The sequence below is a fragment of the Microcebus murinus genome, chromosome 17 (assembly GCF_040939455.1).
Source record: "Microcebus murinus isolate Inina chromosome 17, M.murinus_Inina_mat1.0, whole genome shotgun sequence".
NCBI classification, from domain to species: domain Eukaryota; kingdom Metazoa; phylum Chordata; class Mammalia; order Primates; family Cheirogaleidae; genus Microcebus; species Microcebus murinus.
The window spans coordinates 23,011,641-23,032,883 of NC_134120.1; the positions used below are offsets into that span (position 1 = coordinate 23,011,641).

General features: G+C 37.7%; 1 protein-coding gene across 2 annotated transcripts in view; it reads left to right on the forward strand.

Moving 5' to 3' along the window:
- Positions 1-21,243, forward strand: part of DYM (dymeclin) — a 351,414-nt gene that overhangs the window by 36,392 nt on the left and 293,779 nt on the right. For both annotated transcript variants that reach the window (XM_075993890.1, XM_012769895.3), the window contains exon 3: positions 14,710-14,762. In XM_075993890.1, coding sequence (XP_075850005.1) covers positions 14,710-14,762 — 53 coding nt within the window. The remainder of the gene's footprint in view (positions 1-14,709; positions 14,763-21,243) is intronic.

Sequence of the window (21,243 nt, forward strand, 5' to 3'; positions counted from 1 at the left end):
AGAATATGTATGTTCTGGGCTGAAAATGACATCATTAATATACAATGTCAATTTTGAAATAGTTGTATGACAGAATTTTCAGTGAAAGGGACTTGAACATTTTCAGCATTTATTTTATGAACCTTACAGTTGGGCAGAATCTATGTTCAGAAGTCTATTACAACTTTACCTCCAACGACTTTTTGCCTATTTGCTTTTCTTTAAAAGATTTGAACTATTAAATTTTTCATCTTTCATTAATTGAGATTCATATATCAGACTGATGTACCTAAAAGTAAAATAAAACCAGTCTAGATTACTGAAAGCTGTGAATTGAGAAATATGTAATTTAAAATTTTAGCTCCCTGACCAAACTATGGTTTATGGTTTCATATCATAGCAGTTACAAAAAGTCATCTATTGTCCTTTCTTATTACATTAAAAAATTTGTTTTCTTTCAGTTCTTTATCATTTATATAATTTTTACATGATTATAATTATAACATAGATATAATTTTTTTTTCTTTTTTGAGACAGAGTCTCGCTTCATTGCCCAGGCTAGAGTGAGTGCCGTGGCGTCAGCCTAGCTCACAGCACCCTTAAACTCCTGGGCTCAAGGGATCCTCCTGCCTCAGCCTCCCAAGTAGCTGGGACTATAGGCATGCACCACCATGCCCGGCTAATTTTTTGTCTATATATATATATTAGTTGGCCAATTAATTTCTTTCTATTTTTAATAGAGACGGGCTCTTGCTCTTGCTCAGGCTGGTTTTGAACTCCTGACCTCAAGCAATCCGCCTGCCTTGGCCTCCCAGAGTGCTAGGATTACAGGCATGAGCCACCGCACCTGGCCAATTTTTATAACAAATAATTCTTACATGTATGAGAAAACTTCTTTTAATTATATATAGAAATTCCAAGCAGTTGGTGGAGTGTTTCTAGATTGGTATTATGTGGATTTGCTTGAATAAAAATGATCTAAATTAATATTATACATATTAAAAGATATTAAACTAGAGGTTAGAGGTGTTTATTCTTATATTGTAACCTTGAACATGTTACTTAGCTTCTTTATTTCTGTCACTTGTAAAATGAGGATACTTCTATTTCTTCAGTAAGCTTCTCAGGGTAAGCTTCTTCAGTAAGCTTTTCTTAGGTTAAAAGAAATCAAATGAGATAATCAAGGTGAAAGAACTTTGAATAGTGTATATAGGACTATAAAAAATGCAGGCTATTTCAGCAAATTTATTTGCATGTCAACAATAATATGTTAACATCTTTAAACACATTTGTTTTGTAGAAGGTAAAATAATAGTTTTTCTAAATCTCCTCTTGTTGAAATACTTTCTTTAAAGTATAGCACAATTGCTTCTCGGTCTTTTGGCTAAGATCAAGTGTGAATTATAACACAAAGATCAGTTTCAACTCAGTTTTAGCCAGAGTCCAAATTTCTGAATTAGTGGAGTTCAAATCAATAAAGTCCTGCTAAGTGTGTACTTAGTTGCAATTTTAGTTTTTTTTTTTTAAATAAGTTTTCTCTATTGCATAAAAAATTTTAAAGATCTAATTTTATGTGGGGACCAAATTACTTCTTTGAGAATATGGTAAGACTTTTTAGGTTGCAGTGTTACTCTACAACCAATTGGTAAGCTTCTTTTAAAAAACGATATATTATTCAACCTCTTATTTCTTTCTTTTTTATTTCAATAGATTTAGGGGATACAAGTGGGTTTTTTTTTTTTTGTTGTTACATGGATGAATTGTATAGTGTCAACCTCTTATTTCTTTTTTTTTTTTGAGACAGAGTCTGGCTCTTGCCTGGGCTAGAGTGCCATGGCATCAGCCTAGCTCACAGCAACCTCAAACTCCTGGGTGCAAGCAATCCTTTTGCCTCAGCCTCCTGAGTAGCTGGGACTACAGGCATGCACCACCATGCCCGGCTACTTTTCTCTGTATATTTTTAGTTGTCAAGCTAATTTCTTTCTATTTTTTAGTAGAGACGGGGTCTCACTCTTGGTTAGGCTGGTCTTGAACTCCTGACCTTGAGCGATCCTCCCGCCTCAGCCTCCCAGAGTGCTAGGATTACAGGTGTGAGGCACCACGCCTGGCTCTGTTATTTCTTTAATCACTGTGGACCAGCACATGGCCTGGCAATGTCCACTGTTACTTCTTATGTTACTTAAAAATCCAGTGTAGACAGATGAAGAAAGAGGCAGATGGGTTGGTAGAAACAGAGAGAGTTGTCAAAGGCAGAAGGAATTGGATGGTAGAAACCACTAAAGGGGCACAAACCATTCTTTCAGACTGCATTTTGGCTCCATGATATAGGTTACAGAGCATCAGTTATCAGCTTAAGTGTATTGTGAGTAGTTTACTTGCAAACTGTAGCCTGACTGACCTGCTGTGCCAATTGATGACAATACTCTAAGTAACTCTTGTGTATTTTCATATGTGACAATTATCAGGAATAGATATTTGGTTTATTAGATGACCCACGTTATGTATTTATTTTGGTTGTGGAAAATTGAATTCTTTTTTTTTTGAGACAAGAGTATAGCTCTGTTGCCCGGGTTAGAGTGCTGTGGCTGTCAGCCTAGCTCACAGGAACCTCAAACTCCTGGGCTCAAGCGATCCTCCTGCCTCAGCCTCCCAAGTAGCTGAGGCTGCAGGTATGCACCACCATGCCCAGCTAAGTTTCTCTCTCTCTTTTTTTTTTTTTTTTTGAGACAGAGTCTCACTTTGTTGCCCAGGCTAGAGTGAGTGCCATGGCGTCAGCCTAGCTCACAGCAACCTCAAACTCCTGGGCTCAAGCGATCCTCCTGCCTCAGCCTCCCTAGTAGCTGGGACTACAGGCATGTGCCACCATGCCCGGCTAATTTTTTTCTCTATATATTAGTTGGCCAATTAATATGTTTCTATTTATAGTAGAGACGGGGTCTCGCTCTTGCTCAGGCTGGTTTCGAACACCTGACCTTGAGCAATCTGCCTTCCTTGGCCTCCCAGAGTGCTAGGATTATAGGCGTGAGCCACCGCGCCCGGCCTAAGTTTTTCTCTCTATATTTTTAGTTGTCCAGATAATTTCTTTCTATTTTTAGTAGAGATGAGGTCTCGCTCTTGCTTAGGCTGGTCTTGAACTCCTGAGCTTCCCTCCTCGGCCTCCCAGAGTGCTAAGATTACAGGCGTGAGCCTCCGAGCCTGGCCGTGTATTGAATTCTTGAACTACAAGTTTTATATGAATGTAGCTTTTTCCCCCTAGCAGCAAATGTTCTTTCTTATTTGTCAGGCTGGGAAAGCTGCTTGACATCTAACAGTGGTATCTGTTGATTACGAAAGGGATGCATGCTTGAGCACCACGCTCTGGACTTTTTATTCTTTCATTCATGAACTAATGGGGGCATCTCCCCTGAGGTTGTGGTGGAGAATAGGTCTACCCATCAAGGCCAGGGTTGTTTCTCTTCTGTCACCTCCTGAATTATGGCTGATGACATTTGGATGCATTTTCTACTTAAGTGACAGTATATTCAATCTATCTTTATAATGAAAAAAATCTACAATTTTTTACTTAATATTTGGAAAATTTTTACTTTTTCTGTCACATCTGAACATTTTGGTATCCTGTTCACTAGACCATTCTTAAGATAAGGCCAGAGGTGTTTGTCATGTTGTCACTTTAAGTCCAAAAAGGTTGTAAACTCTGTACAATATTGATGTGCCCTGGCCCCATGTTATTTTGCCTAGTACAGCTAAAGAATTTAGGTGGTGTTGAATGGAGTTCATTCTAAATTTATAGTGGCATGGTAATAATTTGCTAGTTAGACTCATATGCTTTATGAATTCCTCTCTGTAGGCCATTTTTTGAGGAGAAAAGTCTGTGTTTATAATAAAACTTCTTATGCTTGCTTACTGTCATCACATACTTATCTGAGTATAAAGATCATTGGATTTGGTGTCAAAAGGTCCGAGTTTGTAATTTTGCAACTTTAGCAATATGTGGGAGAGTATAAGCCACAGTTATGCACTATTGGAGGGTAATTGGCTAAATCTTTCTGGAATGTAATTTGCAATATTCATCAAAACAGAAGTATTCATTGACTTAGCAATTGCACACCTATATTTTATGTTAAGGAGATAATTGAACAAGTTCAGAAATATATATAGAAAGACATATGTAAAGACATTCAGAGTATAGCTGGGCATGGTGGGACGTGCCTGTAGTTGCAGCTACTCTGGAGGCTGAGGCAGGAGAATTGCTTGAGCCCAGGAATTTGAGGTTGCAGTGAGCTACGATGATGCCACTGCACTCTAGCCAGGGTGACAGAGCGAGACCCTGTCTCAAGGAAAAAAAAAAAGTTCATAGCAATGTTTATGATAGCAGAAAATTATGAACAAATGTCCACTAGTAAGGAGATTAGATAAATAAGCAAATAAAAATGGATGCATCTGCATTCTGGAACAAAATATAGCTATTATAGTTATGGAAAAGGATCTAAAGTTAGTTATAAAATCATTTGTATAGCATAATCTTCTTCATGCAAAATTGTATAAGTGTGTATTTTTAAAATGTGTATATTTATTTAAATTTTTTATATGATTTTTTTATGGTTCAGTTTTTTATTTTTATTTTTATCTTTTTTAGAGATAAAGTCTTGCTCTGTCACCCAGGCTGGAGTGCAGTGGCATGATCATAGCTCACTGCAGCTTCAAACTCCTGGGCTCAACTGATCCTCCTACCTCAGCCTCCCAAGTAGCTGAGACTGTAGACATGTGCCACCCTGCCTGGCTAATTTTTCTTATGTTTTGTGGAGACTGGGTCTTGCTGTGTTGCCCAGGCTGGTCTTGAACTCCTAGGCTCAAATGATCATCCTTCCTCAGCCTACCAAAGTGCTGGGATTACTGGTTCGGTTTTTAAAATTTATTATGAAATAATTTCATTCACAAGAGGTTGTAAAAAATGTACAGGGAGGTCCCTAGCATCCTTTACCGAGTTTCCCAGAACATAACACCTTATATAACGATAGTATAGTATCAAAACCAGGAAATTGACATTGGTACAATCCCCAGAATTCATTGAGATTTCAGCAGTTATTTATACAGGCATTCATTTGTGTGTATATATATAGCTTTATACAATTTTTTCATATGTATAGATTATATCACACTTAAGATACAGTGCTAGCTGGGCACAGTGAGTCATGCCTGCAGTCTTAGCTACTCTGGAGGCTAAGGTGGGAGAACTGCTTGAGCCCAGGAGTTCAAGGCTGCAGTGAGTTGTGATTATGCCACTGTGCTCCAGTCTGGATTGACAAAGTGAGACTCTGTCTCCTAAAAAAAAAAAAAAAAAGATACAGTGCTTTCCTTTTATAGTCCCTTATAGCCACATCTGTCCTCTCTTTTCTGCCTCCATCCCTAACCCCTGGCAGCCACTAATCAATTTTACATCTCCCTATTTTTATTTCAAGAATGTTATGTAAATGGAATTATATAATATGTAACATTTTGGCATTGGCTCTTTTCACTCAGCATAGTGTCCTTGAGATCCTTTGAATTTGTGTTTCAATAGTTCATTCCTTTTTAATTGCTACATATTATTCTGTATTGTGGATGTACCATAGTTTGTTTAAACAATCACCCGTTGAAGGATATTTGGATTGTTTCCACTTTTTGGCTATGATGAATAAAGCTGCCATGAACATTTATGTACAAGTTTTTGAGTTAATAAGTTTTCATTTCTTTGAGGTAAATGCCTGAGAGTACAGTTGCTGAGTTGTATGGTAAGTGCATATTTAGTTTTATATGAAACTGCCAAATCATTTTCTAGAGTGGCCATATCATCCCAGCAGCAATGTATGAGAGATCCAATTTTCCTGCCTCCTTGTTGGCATTTGATGTTGTCAGTTTTTTATTTTTGTGATTCTGATAGGTGTGTAGTCTTAACCTCATTGTGGTTTTAGCATGGTTCAGCTTTACAATAATAAAAAACAAAAGCCATTTTCTTTTAAAAAGTAAAAATTTCTTAGATTTAAGTCTCTGTTATATCATTTACTATCAGTATTTTCTTTTTTTTTTTTTGTTCAGTGTGCATGTATTTTCTTTTTAATGCCATTATCTCATCTATAGAATAGAAATACTATCTTCTGTTTCTTTTTCACAAGATGGTTGTGAGGATCAAATGTTGTAATGTATGCAGAACCACTTTGTAAACTATAAAGCATCATATAAATATAAGCTACTTAATACTGAGAAATTTTTCTAGGTAACTACGAAATATTGATATCTTTTGTAATTCACTAGGGCTATACTTCCAATAAAATATTAATGTAAAGAGAATCAAAGCAGATCACCCATAGTTGTTTGATGCAGCTGCCTTGGTACTATTTCAAAATGTGTAACCACTTCAAAATTCCTAAATGATGTTTTATATTAATACTTCCTTCCTTCTCAACTGGGTGAAGACTGGAAAAAGTTGGTAAATTACTTCTAAGTGTGTTAAGGAATAAATATATGCAAATTTTACAGTTTAATACTTGTTTTTTGTTGTTGGGGGATTAGGGAACTCACATTTATTGAGCTGGGCACTTTTCTTCACACACTGGCACATAGTCCTTACAACTACCCTATGAGATGGTGGTGTTCTTACCTCCATTTTACAGATGAGGGATTAGAGGTTCTCAAAGTAATGTGATTAGGTTATACCAATAGGAAATGAGGAAGCTGGAAAAAATATGCAGCTTCAAAAACTGTACTCTTTCCATTATAGTGGGGACATACATTGTTTTCAGCAATGGGTAACATGATTGGAAATCCATGTGAGCCATGTACATGAGTTTTGCTGATTGATGGTGGTTAAATTGAGAGGTAATACACGTGGGTATATGTTTTGCAAATGTCCAGCCTATGAATCCAGTGAGTGCAGAGACATTCTGTATTCTTGATGTTGGAATTCCTTCCTGTTGTTTCAATTTGGTATATAATGTTAGTGGAATTAAACTAAAAATTTTAAAGATGTTGTATTTGACTGTGAACAGTGGTTCATCCAACTCTGCTGGCCTGACACTTGGCAGCAGTGGTGATTAATTATATAATGATTCTTGTGAGCACATGGTTAGGCTTTATCATATGCACTAGTAGAGGCATTATTAGTATTTTGTTGGTCTAATTATCTTTTTTTTTTTTTTGCTAAAAATCTCAGGGTGGTTGTAGCCAGGGCCCGATATTTAACTATCTGGGGCACTTTGTTGCTGCTACATGTGTAGTGTGTATTTTTGATTTTGTGCTTAATGACTCCCCCATTATATGTAGGATAAAATCCAAACTCCTTAACATGGTATTAAGATTCTTCACTGCTTTGCTCTGTTTTACCTTGCCAGTCTTCTCTGCTACCTACACCCCTCAGCAACTTAACTTTGGCATGATGTGTGTTGGCAGACCCAGCAGAGGTGGCATAGAATACATTTATTATTTGAGATGTAACTTGGAAATAACTTGGCTGGACTATTGGTATTCATTGTTTGAATTTTGTAGTGGAAGTGTGTGGAAGGTGTGAGGTTGAGGTTGATGACAGCTCTCTCTCTCTAGGGAGATTCTCTTCATGAAAGCAAAGTAAGGAAGCGAGTAGACTTAGAACGTAGCCCAGACATGGCAGTGGTAATGGCTAAGATCGTCCCTATGGTTGTGGGAATTTTAATAACCACTTTCCTTGCTGAATTATCTTCAGTGTAGACCAAAGAAATTTACTTCAGTGTAGACCAAAGAAATTTCTTAAAACCATAGGAAAATCCTTAGACCTGTTTTACATTTTCTTGAGGGGTATGGGTGTGTGTGTGTGTATGTGAGATTCTTGGGCATACCTCTCCAGTCTTTAGGTTTCATTGCTCATTGGGATTTTACCAGTAAAACTGATGCAAAGACATGATAAATGTTTGAGGTGATGGAAATCTAAATTACTCTGATTTGATCATTGCACATTGTATACGTGTATCAAAGTATCACATATACCCCATAATATGTACAATTATTATGTATCAATAAAAAAATAAAACTGAGATTCCTACTCTGTGTTTACATTGCTGCCAGAATGACAGTGTGGCCATGCTCTGAGAAGATATCTGTAAGGATTGCTTCAGATAGTCACATTTGGTCATTGGCTCTATATGGTTATCTAGTTTGATTTGTTTAGCAAGTTTGCTTAAGAGAATACTAGTTTTAAGTATTTATTTCTAATCTCTCATTATTGACAGTTTTCCAATTGACCTGGAGGTATGGAATTTCTTTGTACATAACTTTGAAGTACGCCATGTGTACTGATTTATGTAATCTGAATGAATATGAATATTTGACTCCTGCCTTTTTGCCCTCTTTTTGCATGTTTTGATTGCCCCAAATCTGCCTTCAGAAACATTTGGTTTCTAATTGTATTGTCTTGGAAACATTGGCATATTTTTGCAGTTCCATATTACTTTTATTTACTGCAAATGATGATTTGTTAGTTGCCTGCCGCCAGAACATCTGAGCTCATTTGTTTAACTAAAACAGTACTGTGCATAGATGCCTATAACAGGCAGCAACAGTTACCAGCCACCCTAGTTGCTTACCACCTCATTATAGTTCTAAATCAAAAATGGGAAAGCATATTATTCTCAAAATGTTCCAAGAAGTTTAGAAAATTGGAGGATGGAGGGACGAGAGGAAAGGAATTCTATTATAACAATCAATGTGTTGCTTTTGGCAGGGATGTGCCTGGCTGATTTCCTTTGTAGAAATAAGTAACACTTCAGAGTGTAGAAATTGCAGGCATACTGCAACAAACAGAGCTCTATGACTCCTTTATTTAATAGATAATTACCAAGTGTTCTTCTTCTGGCTGCACTGCTGTACCAGGCATAGTTGGGAATGTATGAGTGAATGAGATTTTCCCTATTCTCATGGAGCTTATTATCTGGGCACTGGAGAGGCTTCTCCCTCACAGCGGTGACCCTTGAAGGAAGTGGTGGCAATGGTGCTGTTTCAGATCGTGGCCATGTGTAGGGGGACCCGGGCCTGGTGGGCCTAATCACAGAATGGCAGGTGCCGACTGGCTTAACACAAGGGGGAGCTTTCCAAGTGCAATGGGATAATTCTGACAAAGAAATCAGATGAGGCCGGGCGCTGTGGCTCACGCCTGTAATCCTAGCTCTTGGGAGGCCGAGGCAGGCGGATTGCTCAAGGTCAGGAGTTCAAAACCAGCCTGAGCAAGAGCGAGACCCCGTCTCTACTATAAATAGAAAGAAATTAATTGGCCAACTGATATATATATAAAAAATTAGCCGGGCATGGTGGCGCATGCCTGTAGTCCCAGCTACTCGGGAGGCTGAGGCAGAAGGATCACTCAAGCCCAGGAGTTTGAGGTTGCTGTGAGCTAGGCTGACGCCACGGCACTCACTCTAGCCTGGACAGCAAAGTGAGACTCTGTCTCAAAAAAAAAAAAAAAAAAAAAAAAAGAAATCAGATGGCTTCAAAAAGATGTGCTCTTTTACATTTGAAAACAAATGTCTCAGATACCATTTCCCATGTTAAAAAAAAAAAAAAAAAGAAAACAAATGTCTTTTTAAAAAGTATTTTAATAACAATTTAAACTTGAGAGGCAGACCTTGCCTTGAGGGCTGGAAACTGGGAAGTGTTCCTTAAAGAGCAAGGGGAAGTAATTTTGTCCTTTAGTAATGAAGTGTCTGACAGTGACATTTATTCATTCAGTATATTTTTATTATTAATAGCTACCTGCTTTGAACCAGCCTGGGACACTGTGATGAAGAAGGAGCCCACAATCTAGTGGGGGCCACTGGCAAGTCACTGGGCAGTCTCAGTACCCCGTGCTCAGTTGTATGATTAGGTGCTGTGGGGCAGAGACTAAGTTTCTTACCTTTGATCATCATCTTAGGTGATCAAAGAAGGCTTCCTGGAAAAAGTGATATTCAGAGCACCCTCACCATTGTATGTTGGGATTAATCCCGTTTCCAGCTAATACTGTATTACATACAAGTCAGAGCCCTGTTTTTGTTTTTGTTTTGTGAGTACCCAGTACCTTTCTGTTGAAAGTTGAGAGACTGAACTCCTGTGTTGATGGCTGTCCATGACTGCCATGCCTCTGCCTACCCAGTCTTCCCAACACCATTTTTTGAAGAGACTGTCCTTTCACTAATGTGCGTTCTTGATGCCTTTGTTGAAATTCAGTTGACTGTAAATGTGTGGATTTATTTCTGGATTTTCTATTCTGTTGAACTATTTGAAAAAGAAATCAAGAAAGCAATCCCATTTATAGTTAGCTACAAAAAAAGTAAAATACCTAGAAATAAATTTAACCAAGAATGTAAAAGATCTCTGTGATGAAAACTATAAAATTTTGAGGAAATAAATTGAAGAGGACACAAATAAATGAAAAGACATCATGCGTTTGTCGATTTTTTTTTTTTTTTTTTTTTTGAGACAGTCTCACTTTGTTGCCCAGGCTAGAGTGAGTGCCGTGGTGTCAGCCTAACTCATGGCAACCTCAAACTCCTAGGCTCAAGCGATCCTACTGCCTCAGCCTCCCGAGTAGCTGGGACTACAGGCATGCGCCACCATGCTTGGCTAATTTTTTTAATGTATATTAGCTGGCTAATTAATTTCTTTCTATTTATAGTAGAGATGGGGTCTTGCTCTTGCTCAGGCTGGTTTCAAACTCCTGACCTCAAGCAATCTGCCCAACTCGGCCTCCCAGAGTGCTAGGGTTACAGGCGTGAGCCACCTTGCCCAGCCAGAATCAGTATTTTTTGAATGTCCATACTACCCAAAGCAATCTACAGATTCAGTGCAAAATCTATCAAAATACCAATGAAAATTTTCACAGAATTAGAAAAACAATCCTGAAATTTGTATGGAATCACAAAAGACCCAAATACCTAAAGCAATCCTGACCAAAAAGATAAAAAGCTGGAGGCATCACAATACCTGACTTCAAATATATTACAAAGCAATAGTAATGAAAACAGCATGGTGTTGATGTAAAAAGAGACATATGGACCAACGTAAAGGAATGGAGAACCCAGAAGCAAATCTGACAGAATAGCTATCACTTCTTGAGGGCTTACTTTGTGCCAGGCACTGTTCTAAACACTTTACATATATTATATGGTTTAATCATAATAACAATCTTATAAAGGTACTGTTATCTCTGTTTTATATATGAGGAAACTAAGATATACAGTTAAGAAGGGAGCCCAAAGTCATGTATCCATTAAGTAGTTGAACTAGAGTTGGAATGTACCTTTAAAAACATTGCAGTGAAATACATATGACATAAAGTTTCTAATTTTAACTGTTTTTATTTACTTTTATTTATTTATTTTTTTGAGACAGAGTCTTGCTCTGTTGCCTGGGATAGAGTGCCGTGGTGTCAGCCTAGTTCACAGCAACCTCAAACTCCTGGGCTCAAGCAATCCTCCTGCCTCAGCCTCCTGAGTAGCTGGGACTAGGCATGTCCACCATGCCTGGCTAATTTTTTCTATATATTTTTTTTTTTTTTTTTTTTGAGACAGAGTCTCGCTTTGTTGCCCAGGCTAGAGTGAGTGCCGTGGCGTCAGCCTAGCTCACAGCAACCTCAAACTCCTGGGCTCGAGCGATCCTTCTGCCTCAGCCTCCCTGGTAGCTGGGACTACAGGCATGTGCCACCATGCCCGGCTAATTTTTTATATATATATCAGTTGGCCAATTGATTTCTTTCTATTTATAGTAGAGACGGGGTCTCGCTCTTGCTCAGGCTGGTTTTGAACTCCTGACCTTGAGCAATCCGCCCGCCTCAGCCTCCCAAGAGCTAGGGTTACAGGCGTGAGCCACAGCGCCCGGCCAGAGAATTTTTTTTTTTTTTTGAGACAGAGTCTCGCTTTGTTGCCTAGGCCTGAGTGAGTGCCGTGGCGTTAGCCTAGCTCACAGCAACCTCAAACTCCTGGGCTCAAGCAATCCTTCTGCCTCAGCCTCCCAAGTAGCTGGGACTACAGGCATGCGCCACCATGCCTGGCTCATTTTCCTTTATATATTAGTTGGCCAATTAATTTCTTTCTATTTACAGTAGAGACGGGGGTCTGGCTCTTGCTCAGGCTGGTTTCGAACTCCTGACCTCGAGCAATCCGCCCGCCTCAGCCTCCCAGAGAGCTAGGATTACAGGCTTGAGCCACCGCGCCGGCCTTCTATATATTTTTAGTTGTCCAGCTAATTTCTTTCTATTTTTAGTAGAGATGAGATCTCACTCTTGCTCAGGTTGGTCTTGAACTCCTGACCTTGAGCGATTCTCCCGCCTTGGCCTTCCAGAGTGCTAGGATTACAGGTGTGAGCTACCACGCCCAGCCAAATTTTAACCATTTTTAAATGCACTGTTCTATAGTATGAAGTACATTCACATATTTGTGCAACCATCACCACCATCCATCTCTAGAACTGTTTCGTTTTGACCAACTGAAACTCTGTACTGACTAAACACTTAGTCCTCATTCTTCTTTTCCTGGCCCCTGGCACCCACCATTCTGCTTTCTGTCTCTATGTATTTGACTACTCCAGGAATCTCATATAAAAGGAATCATACAATATTTATCTTTTTGTTGCTGGCTTATTTCACTTAACATAATGTCTTCAGGGTTTATCCAAATTGCAGCATATGTCCAAATTTCCTTTTTAAAGGCTAAATAATATTCCACTGTATGTATGTATTACATTTTGTTTATCAGTTCATCTGTTGATAGACAATTGGGTTACTTCCACGCTTGGCTATTGACAATAGTGCTGCTATGAACACAAGTGTACAAATATCTCTACAAGGCTGGATGTGGTGGCGCATGGTCTATAATCTCAGCACTTTGGGAGGCTGAGGTGGGAGGATCGCTTGAGGCCCAGTAGTTCGAGACCAGCTTGGGCAACATAGGTGAGAACCTGTCTCTACAAAAACATTTTAAAAAATTAGCTGGGCCTGGTGGCACATGCCTGTAATCTTAGCTACTCAGGAAGCTGAAGTGGGAGGATCACTTGAACCCAGGAATTTGAGGCTGCAGTGAGCTATGACTGTGTTCTGCCCTCCAGCCTGGGTGCCAGAGTGACCCCTGTCTCTCAAAAAAAAAAAAAACAAAACTCTTCAAGACTCTGCTTTCACTTCTTTTGGGCATATACCCAGAAGTGGAATTGCTGGATCATATGGTATGATAATTTTGTGTTTAATTTTTTTAAATTTTTTTTTAGACAGAGTCTTACTCTGTTGCCCAGGCTAGAGTGCTGCGGCGTCAGCCTAGCTCACAGCAACCTCAAACTCCTGGGCTCAAACAATCCTTCTGCCTCAGCCTCCTGAGTAGCTGGGACTACAGGCATGCGCCACCATGCCTGGCTCATTTTTTTTTTTCCTATATATTTTTAGTTGGCCAATTTATTTCTTTCTATTTATAGTAGAGACGGCGTCTCACTCTTGCTCAGGCTGGTTTTGAACTCCGGACCTTGGGCGATCCACCTGCCTCGGCCTCCCAGAGTGCTAGGATTACAGGCGTGAGCCACCGCGCCCGGCCTTGTGTTTAATTTTCTGAGGAACTGCCGTATTTTTTTCCACAGCAGCTTTACCGTTTTATATGCCCACCAGCAATGTATAAGTGTCCCAATTTTTCCACATCCTTCCCAACACTTGGTATTTTCTACTTTTGGGCTCCCCCCACCTGTTTTTGGATAGTAGCCATCCTAATGGGTGTGAAGTGGTATATCACTCCAGTTTTAATTTGCATTTCTCTAATGACTAGTGTTGTTGAGCATCTTTTCATGTGCTTAGTGTCCATTTCTGTATCCTCTTTGGAGAAATGGCTATTTAAAGTCCTTTGCCCATTTTTAAATTGGGTTGTCTGGGTTTTTTCATTGAGTTGTAGGAGTTTTTAAATTATATTCTGGATATCAATCCCTTATCAGATATATGTTTTGAAATATTTTCTTTCATTCTTTGGGTTGACTTTTCACTCTGTTGATAGTATACTTTGATGCACAGAAGTTTTAAATTTTGATAAAGCCCACCATATCTATTTATCTTTTGATGCCTGTGCTTTTGCTATTATATCTAAGAAATGATTGTCAAAGCCAATATCATGAAGGATGTTCTCTTCCATGTTTTCTTTCTTTCTCTGTGCATCCTCTCCGTGTGTCAGTTTGTGTCTGTCCTGTCTCTCTGTTTCTGTATGTTTGTATATGTCTGTTTGTGTTTTTGTCTACATATTTGTAAACCACTGAAGCTTATATATGTATTATCTCTTATTTTTTGTCTTATTCCTTTTTTCTTTTCCTTTTTTTGTTGAAAATACTATTTGAAACTTATTAAAGACATAATGCATCTCCTAGAAATAATGGCATTTTTCTAAATAACCATAATCACTACTGCCTTTAGAATTGGGCATGTAGAGCTCCTGCCTTGTGCTGTCTACCTTGGAGTGCCTTTCTTGAATTTTCTCCTCCCTGACCAAATACTTGAAAGGTAGGATACCTCCAGCTCTTCTCTTTTAGGCATCTCTTTTTTAGAATTATAATAAATTTTCTAATTACATTGAAAATTGAAGCTTAACTTTATTTTGCTGATTTTATTGTTTACTACTGTATACCATGTTTTTCTTCTAAATTATTTTTCTCTTATTTTACATATTTCTTTAACTGGTTAATGTGTATTTTTTAGTGTTATAGTTATTAATTACCTTTCTTCTGTCTCTCTAGTACCGAGTTGAAACTCTTGGAGGAGGCAACCATTTCAGTCTGCAGGTCTTTAGGTAAGGGGGGAATATGCGTGTGTGTATGTGTATAGGGGCATTTTTTTTCAAATTTTCTGTTATAATATTTGAAAGTATAATATGAATTGAATTAATGAAGTGATTCTTCTTCTTTGATGATGATAACAACAGTAATAATAATTATTTGTATTCATGATACTTACTGGTGCTATTAGAAGGTACCATTCAGTCAATGGTAATAACACACATAGTTGGCTATCTCTATTTATAGTAGTGATAATGGACTCTGCTAAGCCATAGACACTCTTTCAGCCTGTTCTTTTAGTGAATTTTGCAAAAAAAGCGAAGTATTAAGTTAGTTTTGTAGTTGTGTGGACAGTTCTCATCGTCAATATAGGACCGTTTGTCCTGCAATTTTCCCTGGCTGTATATGCTGTTACTGGCTATGTTAACCAGAATAATTATTACTCCTTAAAACACATTAGGGGTATATATTAGGAAGCGTCTCTGAAACAACTTGATGTTATGGTGAAGAGCATGGGATGTGGAATCATTTTATGATTTTAATTTCAGCTGTGCCATTTATTAGCTCAGCCTTAATTTCTTAATCTAAATTGAGGGTAAGACCAACTATTTTACAAGATTTTTGTAAAGAAAAAATTAGAACATTAATATCCAGCATAATGTGTAGCATCTATTTACCATTTATATCAACAAAAATGTTATCTTTTTCAGGCCTTTTCCTCAAATGCTTTAATTTCAAATTGGTAGCAATTGGAAAGGAATGTATATGCTTTAAAAAAATGCAGATAATTGGCCAGGTGTAGCTGACGCTTATAATGCTAGCATTCTGGGAGGCTGAGGCAGGAGCTTTGCTTGAGCCTCAGTGAGCTATGATGATGAAGTTGCAGTGAGCTATCTATGATGATGCCACTACACTCTAGCCTGAGGGACAGAGCAAGACTCTGTCTCAAAAAAAAAAAAAGCAGATACTTATACTTACATTGCATTGTTGCTTTGAAAATTGAAGATAACGTGTTTGTAAACTTAAGTTATAATACTCTTTGTATTATATTGCTCAGATTGGTCTTGAACTCCTGACCTTGAGTGATTCTCCCGCCTTGGCCTTCCAGAGTGCTAGGATTACAGGTGTGAGCTACCACGCTCAGCCAAATTTTAACCATTTTTAAATGCACTGTTCTATAGTATGAAGTACATTCACATATTTGTGCAACCATCACCACCATCCATCTCTAGAACTGTTTCGTTTTGACCAACTGAAACTCTGTACTGACTAAACACTTAGTCCTCATTCTTCTTTTCCTGGCCCCTGGCACCCACCATTCTGCTTTCTGTCTCTATGTATTTGACTACTCCAGGAATCTCATATAAAAGGAATCATACAATATTTATCTTTTTGTTGCTGGCTTATTTCACTTAACATAATGTCTTCAGGGTTTATCCAAATTGCAGCATATGTCCAAATTTCCTTTTTAAAGGCTAAATAATATTCCACTGTATGTATGTATTACATTTTGTTTATCAGTTCATCTGTTGATAGACAATTGGGTTACTTCCACGTTTGGCTATTGACAATAGTGCTGCTATTGTCAATAGTGCTGCTATTTGAACACAAGTGTACAAATATCTCTACAAGGCTGGATGTGGTGGCTCATAGTCTATAATCTCAGCACTTTGGGAGTTTTTAAGTCAAGCTATCTGGATAAGCTCCATATAACCTATATGGATAATTCCCATATAAGTTTACTTTGCCAGAAACAATCTTTGATGAAATATTTTTGTTTTTAAAAACAAATTATGTTGATAATGATAGAGATGTTATTATAGTAGTTACCTTGAATTACTGTAGCTTAGAAATTTTGTGCTAAATAGAACTGGCTTTCAAAAGCCCTATGGAGTTTAATGCTGAAAATTAAGGAATTTTATGTAACAGTGATATCACTGCAGTTATTGTGATGATGGCTTTTAAGGTGACCCTAGGTTTTTGTCAAAATTTATAAAACTTTTACAAAAATAGAAAAACTTAAATAAGAAAAACAAAGAAAAAGGTAAAATAATTCACTTGATCTTAGCCAGTAGGCTGAGGAATGAGTAAAATATAACAAAATGACACATTTAAAGAAATGAAAAAATAAAAAAAAATTTATTTTAAAAATTGGAATACTTACTATATGTAATGTGGAAAACATACTCAAATGTAAAAAAGGTGGTAATTGCTCATAATTCTACAGCCCTAACAAAGCCATTGTTAATATTTTTATATATTGCCTTCTATTTATTCTATGGGTATAAATTTACATATATGTTATCTACCATATATATGTGTGTGTGTATATATATATATATATATATATGAGCCCTTGCACACAACTATTTTAATCTATATTTTTCACTTGATATTATATCAGGAGTATATTATATATTTAAAAATACTTGTGGGAACAGCAAAAGAAAAAAAAAAAAAGATATTTATTGCCCAAAATTCCAACAGTATGGAGGTATGGCTAAAGTAAAAATCATTCCATATTAAACAACACAGATGTAATCACTGGTAATCTTTTATGACAAGATTTTTTTCAGAGTATTCTATGTATATTGAATTATATACATAATTTTATATAGATATTGTTTAATGTCATTTTCACTTGGTATGTCATGAACCTCCTTTGAGACATCAATGAATATAAATGTATGTCAACATTAAGGACTATGTGGATATGCTTAGTTTCCTTTAAAAAAATTTTTTTTTAAAAGTGCTAGTTGGCTGGCAACACATCTCTTGGGTTTTTGGGTTTTTTGGCCTAAAAATGTTTTTCTTTTTCCTTCGCTTTTGAAGGATATGTTTGTTGGGAATAGAATTCTAGGTTGGCATTACTTTCCTTTCCATACTTTAAAGGTGGTGTTCTGTTGTTTTCTGGCTTTTTTTGTTGAAAAGAAAACTGTCAATCTATTGTTGCTTCTTTGAAAACAATGGAATTTTTTTCTTCTGGCTTCTGTTAAGGTTTCTTCTTTGTCCTTTAGTTTTTAGCAGTTTTAGATGTACTGAGCAGAGGTTTTCTTTGTTTTTTTGCTGCTTGAGGTCTGTAGAGCTTCTTTTTTTTTTTTTTTATTATTTTATTTTCTTAATTTTTTTTACTTTTTATTTTCGATTTTCAGATCAGCATTAGACGTAGAGCTTCTTAAATCAGCGATTTGGCGTCTTTGATCACTACTGGAAAATTTTCAGCCATTATCTGTTTATATGTTGTTTTTGGCCTGTCTCTCCTCTTCTTTTGGGACCTTTGTTACACGTTTGTTAAACATTTTCATCGTGTCCTATATGTTTGTTAGGCTCTTTTTTTTGTTGTTGTTGTTTTTACATTCTTTTTTTTATCTCTGTCAATAGGATATTTTCTATTAACCTATCTTTAGTTTACTTATCTTTTCTTCTGGTATGTCCCATCAGCTATTAAACCCATCTACTGAGATTTTTATTTTATTTTATTTTATTTTATTTTTTGAGACAGAGTCTCACTTTCTTATCCCAGTTAGAGTACGGTGGCATCAGCCTAGCTCACAGCAACCTCAAATTCCTGGGCTCAACCAATCCTCCTGCCTCTGCCTCCCAAGTAGCTGGGACTACAGGCATGTGCCACTATGCCCGGCTAATTTTTTCTATGTATTTTTAGTTGTCCAGTTAATTTCTTTCTATTTTTAGTAGAGACGGGGTCTCACTCTTGCTCAGGCTCGTTTCAACGTTTCAAACTCCTGACCTTGAGCTATCCACTGGCCTTGGCCTCACAAAGTGCTAGGATTACAGGCATGAGCCACCACGCCTGGCCCTACTGAGATTTTTAAATCAAACTTTTAAATTTACCATATCTGTAGATTTACAGAAATGTTGCAACCCCGGTAGGGGTGGGGAACCTGCGGCCTTCTGATTTCAAGATTGTTCTTTTTTAAGCACCAAAGGAGTCAAGAAAAGCTTCATATTTCTCTGCTGCACCCTTTTAATAAAAGGATTTTTTTCTGTAAAATTTGGATTCATTCAAAAAGCTGCACTTAAAGACCTAGAAGGCCACATGTGGCCGTAGGGCTGCAGGTTCTCCACCTCTGCATGGTACATTTATCTCAACTAAGGAGGCATACCTTGGAGATATTGTGGATTTCATTCCAGACCACTGAAATAAAGTCAGTATTGCAATAAAGCTAATCACGAATTTTTTGGTTTCCCATATAAAAGTTATGTAACATGAACCTTCAATTTGTAAAAAATACTTTATTGCTAACAAATGTTAATGTTATCTGAGCCTTCAACAAGTTGTAATCTTTTTGCTGGTGACAATAGCAACATCAAAGATCACTGATCATAGATCATTATAACACTTGTAATAATAATGCAAAAGTTTAAAATATTGTGAAAATTACCAGAATATGACACAGAGACACATAGAACTCATACTGTTGGAAAAATGGCACCTATCGACTTGCTCAACACAGGGTTGCTGCAAACCTTCAATTTGTAAAAAATGGAATATCTGCAAAGTACAGTAAAGCACAGTGCAATTCAAGGTTTGCCTGTGTATTATTTAATACTATTAACTAAACTCCACAATTTAGTCAGATTTTTACTAGCTTTTCCATAATTTTCCTTTTCTGTTCCATATCCCAGCTAGGATGTAGCATGACATTCAGTTGTCTTGTTTCCTTAGCCTTCTATGGTCTATCACACTTTCTCAGATTTTCTGCATTTTTGATGACTTTTAGAACTTTGAAAAGCACTAGTAGGATATTTTCCTGAATGTCCCTCAGTTTGAGTTTGTCTGATGTTTTCTTCATGGTTACACTGGGTTATAGGTTTTTGGGAGGAAGACCATGGAGGTGAAGTGCTCCATATGATGTGTTCTCAACACATCATATCAGGGGTATATCATATTAACATGACTTATCACTGATAATGTTGATTTTTTTTTTTTTTTTTGAGACAGAGTCTCGCTTTGTTGCCCAGGCTAGAGTGAGTGCCATGGCGTCAGCCTCGCTCACAGCAACCTCAAACTAACTCCTGGGCTCAAGCAATCCTCCTGCCTCAGCCTCACGAGTAGCTGGGACTACAGGCATGCGCCACCATGCCAGGCTAATTTTTTCTATATATATGTTAGTTGGCCAATTAATATGTTTCTATTTATAGTAGAGACAGGGTCTCGCTCTTGCTTAGGGTGGTTTCGAACTCCTGACCTTGAGCAATCCGCCCGCCTCGGCCTCCCAGAGTGCTAGGATTACAGGCATGAGCCACCGCACCCGGCCATAATGTTGATATTGATCACTGGGCTACGGTAGTGTTTGTTACGTTTCTCCACTGTAAAGTCCCTCCAAACTCCATTGGCTTCATTTTTTGGGATATGGAATTCATGGTTAACATTTTTTTTTTTTTTTTTTTTTTTTTTTGAGACAGAGTCTCGCTTTGTTGCCCAGGCTAGAGTGAGTGCCGTGGCATCAGCCTAGCTCACAGCAACCTCAAACTCCTGGGCTCGAGTGATCCTTCTGCCTCAGCCTCCCGGGTAGCTGGGACTACAGGCATGCGCCACCATGCCCGGCTAATTTTTTCTATATATATCAGTTGGCCAATTAATTTCTTTCTATTTATAGTAGAGACGGGGTCTCGCTCTTGCTCAGGCTGGTTTTGAACTCCTGACCTTGAGCAATCCGCCCGCCTCGGCCTCCCAAGAGCTAGGATTACAGGCGTGAGCCACAGCGCCCGGCCCAACATTTTTTTTTTCTTATAGTGCTGCCCCCCACTTCTTTATTAAAGTAACTGGGTAGTAGAGGTTCCCTCAGTACAGATTTTGTTCATTGTATCCCCATGTATTGTTAACTTGTCCTCTATCCTTTATATTTTCTGCACATTGGTTGTTGCATCTTAGGGCTCATGGGTATTTTAGTGAGGTATTGGAAGGTTTGTTTCAGGGCTCGGAAGCAAGTTTAATCTCGAATCCCAAATGGAAATCCCCTTTATAATAATACCTTTATCTGAGTGTTACCAAGATTTTACTCTAGAGATGGGACATTTCATTCTTTATGAAACTATTTTAGTTAATAGACAGCTACAAATTCAAGCTCTGGAGTCAGATAAGTTAGCTTTTTATTACTTAACCACTACTGTTATCTCAATTTTACAGATAAGGAAACAGACATGGGGAGGTTAAGCAGGTTGCCAAATGCCATACAGCTGGTCATCGGTGGAGATGGTATTTGAACCTTGCCAGATTCTGCAGTCTAGTCCCATTACACTTTTCTGCTTTCCTGTCTGATCCCCTCTGTTGCTCTGACTCCTGAAGCTCATTCAACTTCAACATAGCATGTTTGTATCTATTAATGTGATCCTATTAAATTCCTTTGTTCCTACCATTGAGATACTTTGGAATCTTGAGTCTATTATGGAGTATTATTTAAAATCATTGAGTGTATTTAATTTTGTTAATTTATTGGTCCAATTTCCATCTTATTAAAAAGAGTAGTGTGG